Below are 2,419 nucleotides of genomic sequence, written 5' to 3'. Positions count from 1 at the left end.
CAATGCTTCTATGAAATAACAACTTTTAACCCACATTTTAAAGGATAGATGGATTCACCAGGCATTTTACATACCCCTTGTGCTTTAAGATGGGAAGGAGATCACGGAGGAAGAACTGGAAGAGAACCAGTGTGGCTGGAGCCCAGAGAATCTGGGGGAGTCTGGGGGAGACTAGCCTAGGGAGTGGCTAGGAAGCAGGGCTTGGCCATCTGTGCAAGGAAGGAATGAGCTGAGCTCTGAAGCTAAACCCCTTGGGCAAGAAGACCCTCTCAAAGGCTCCTATGCCTGTGATATAAAAATGTTTAGGGGAGTATTCCTGTCTAGATTATTGCAGATCAATTTTTTGCAGATCTATGTAGAAAGCAGCCTTCTTGGGGTTTTTCATCTGTTTCATTAACCTGTCCCATTGATGTCTTTTCCAAACCAAACTGTTTTCTGCCTCACAGAGACCTGCAGGATTCCATTCTCTAATAAGCTTGCTGCAGCACATTTTACCTATGACAAGTTTGATAGTAATAATAATAACAGTAATAATCATAACAATGACTAATACTGAGTGACAGGCACTGTGGTGGCTTTCCATGCCCTTCTTATGTTTTAACCTCAACTCTGTGCATAATTACTACTAACCATATACTTAATCACATTTTTCAGATAAAGAAACTGAGTTAAAGGAGCCAAATGACTTGCCTAAGATTCCAGCATGTAGTGTCAGAATCAGCTCTCGCATCCAGTGCCTTATACCAAAGTCCAAGGTTAAGCCTGCACTGTGTTTCTTTTTTTTAATTTTATTTTTATATTCCCCATATAATTGCAACCCCTTTATTTTGACTCCAATCTCTCCTTTCCCCCGTTCCCCTCCCCCAAGTGTGTCTCTGGTTCATAGTTGTTTGTTGATTTTGATTTTTTCTTTCTTATAGTTATTCTTTTTCCTGGTCCCTTAATTAGGTTTTCTAGATTCCTGCTATGAGTGAGACCATCCGGTATTTTTCTTTTCCTTTCTGGCTTATTTTGCTGAGCATGATCCCTTCCAGCTCCATCCATGTTGCTGCAAATTGCATGTGTTTATCTTTTTTGATTGCTGAGTAATATTCCATTGTGTATATATGTACCACCTCTTCTTGATCCAGTCATCTATTTTTGGGCATTTGGGTTGTTTCCAAAGCTTAACTATTGTAAGTTGTGCTGCTATAAACATAGGAGTGCAGGTGCTCTTTGGAATTAATGTTTCTGTGTCCTTTGGGTAAATACCCAGGAGTGGAATTGCTGGGTCATATGGAAGCTCTATCTTCAGCAGGTTGGGGAATCTCCACACAGCTTTCCATAGTGGTTGGACCAGTTTGCACTCCCACCAACAGTGCAGGAGAGTTCCTTTTTCTCCACATCCTCACCAACATTTGTTGTTGCTAGTTTTTTTAATATGTGCCATTCTCACTGGTGTGAGATGGTATCTCATTGTAGTTTTGATTTGCATTTCCCTGATTACAAGTAATGTTGAATATTTTTTCATATGCCTGTTGGCCATTTGCATTTCCTCTTTGGAGAAATTTCTTTTTAGCTCTTCTGCCCATTTTTTTTTTTTTTTTTTTTTTGGTTTACAAGAAGGCAATTTATTTTAACAGAAAATAATTTGACAAGTCCTGTTCACAGACGGCGACCACAGCGACCCCCCTTCCTGCGGGTGCTATCAGAGGGGATGGGGGTGACATCCTCAATCCGCCCAATTTTCATTCCTGAGCGGGCAAGGGCTCTGAGGGCTGACTGTGCCCCAGGTCCAGGAGTCTTGGTCCGATTTCCTCCTGTAGCCCGGAGTTTGATGTGGAGGGCAGTGATACCCAGTTCCTTGCACCTCTGTGCCACATCCTGGGCTGCCAACATAACAGCATATGGCGAGGATTCATCTCGGTCAGCCTTCACCTTCATCCCACCGGTTACACGGCAGATGGTTTCCTTGCCAGAGAGATCAGTGACGTGGACGAAAGTGTCATTGAAGGATGCAAAGATGTGGCAGACACCAAATACGTTTTCTCCTTCAGCCACCTGAGGTCCGAGGCTGATGACCTGTTCTTCCTTGTTTTCCTTCCCCTTGCGAGGTGCCATTTCTGCGCGTCTTCTCCAGACTCCGCCACCGGAAAGCTCTTCTGCCCATTTTTTGACTGGATTATTTTCTTTGTTTTTGTTGAGTCTCATCAGCTCTTTGTAGATTTTTGTGATCAGTCCTTTATCATTAGTATTGTGTGCAAAAATTTCCTCCCAGTGGGTAAGGTTTCTCTTTGTTTTGGTTATTGTCTCTTTTGCTGTGCAGAAACTCTTTAATTTGATGCAGTCCCAGCTGTTTATCTTTGCCTTCACTATCACTGCTTTGCACTGTGTTTCTTCCTGCACTTTCTCTTTTACAGATGTGAAAGCTGTCCAGATT

The 2,419-nt window shown here is 42.6% G+C and overlaps 1 protein-coding gene across 1 annotated transcript; it reads right to left on the bottom strand.

The window, feature by feature from the left end:
- Positions 1-1,629: 1,629 nt before the first annotated feature.
- On the bottom strand, positions 1,630-2,131 carry LOC119260130 (40S ribosomal protein S14-like). The gene has a single exon (XM_037529010.2). The coding sequence runs from the start codon at positions 2,098-2,100 to the stop codon at positions 1,645-1,647; it is 456 nt and encodes a 151-aa protein (XP_037384907.1). The 5' UTR covers positions 2,101-2,131; the 3' UTR covers positions 1,630-1,644.
- Between the last annotated feature and the right edge of the window lie 288 nt (positions 2,132-2,419).

The sequence above is a fragment of the Talpa occidentalis genome, unplaced genomic scaffold, assembly GCF_014898055.3.
Source record: "Talpa occidentalis isolate TD23 unplaced genomic scaffold, MPIMG_talOcc4v2.1 talOcc4.557, whole genome shotgun sequence".
NCBI lineage: Eukaryota > Metazoa > Chordata > Mammalia > Eulipotyphla > Talpidae > Talpa > Talpa occidentalis.
This window is presented reverse-complemented; position numbering and strand designations above follow the sequence as displayed.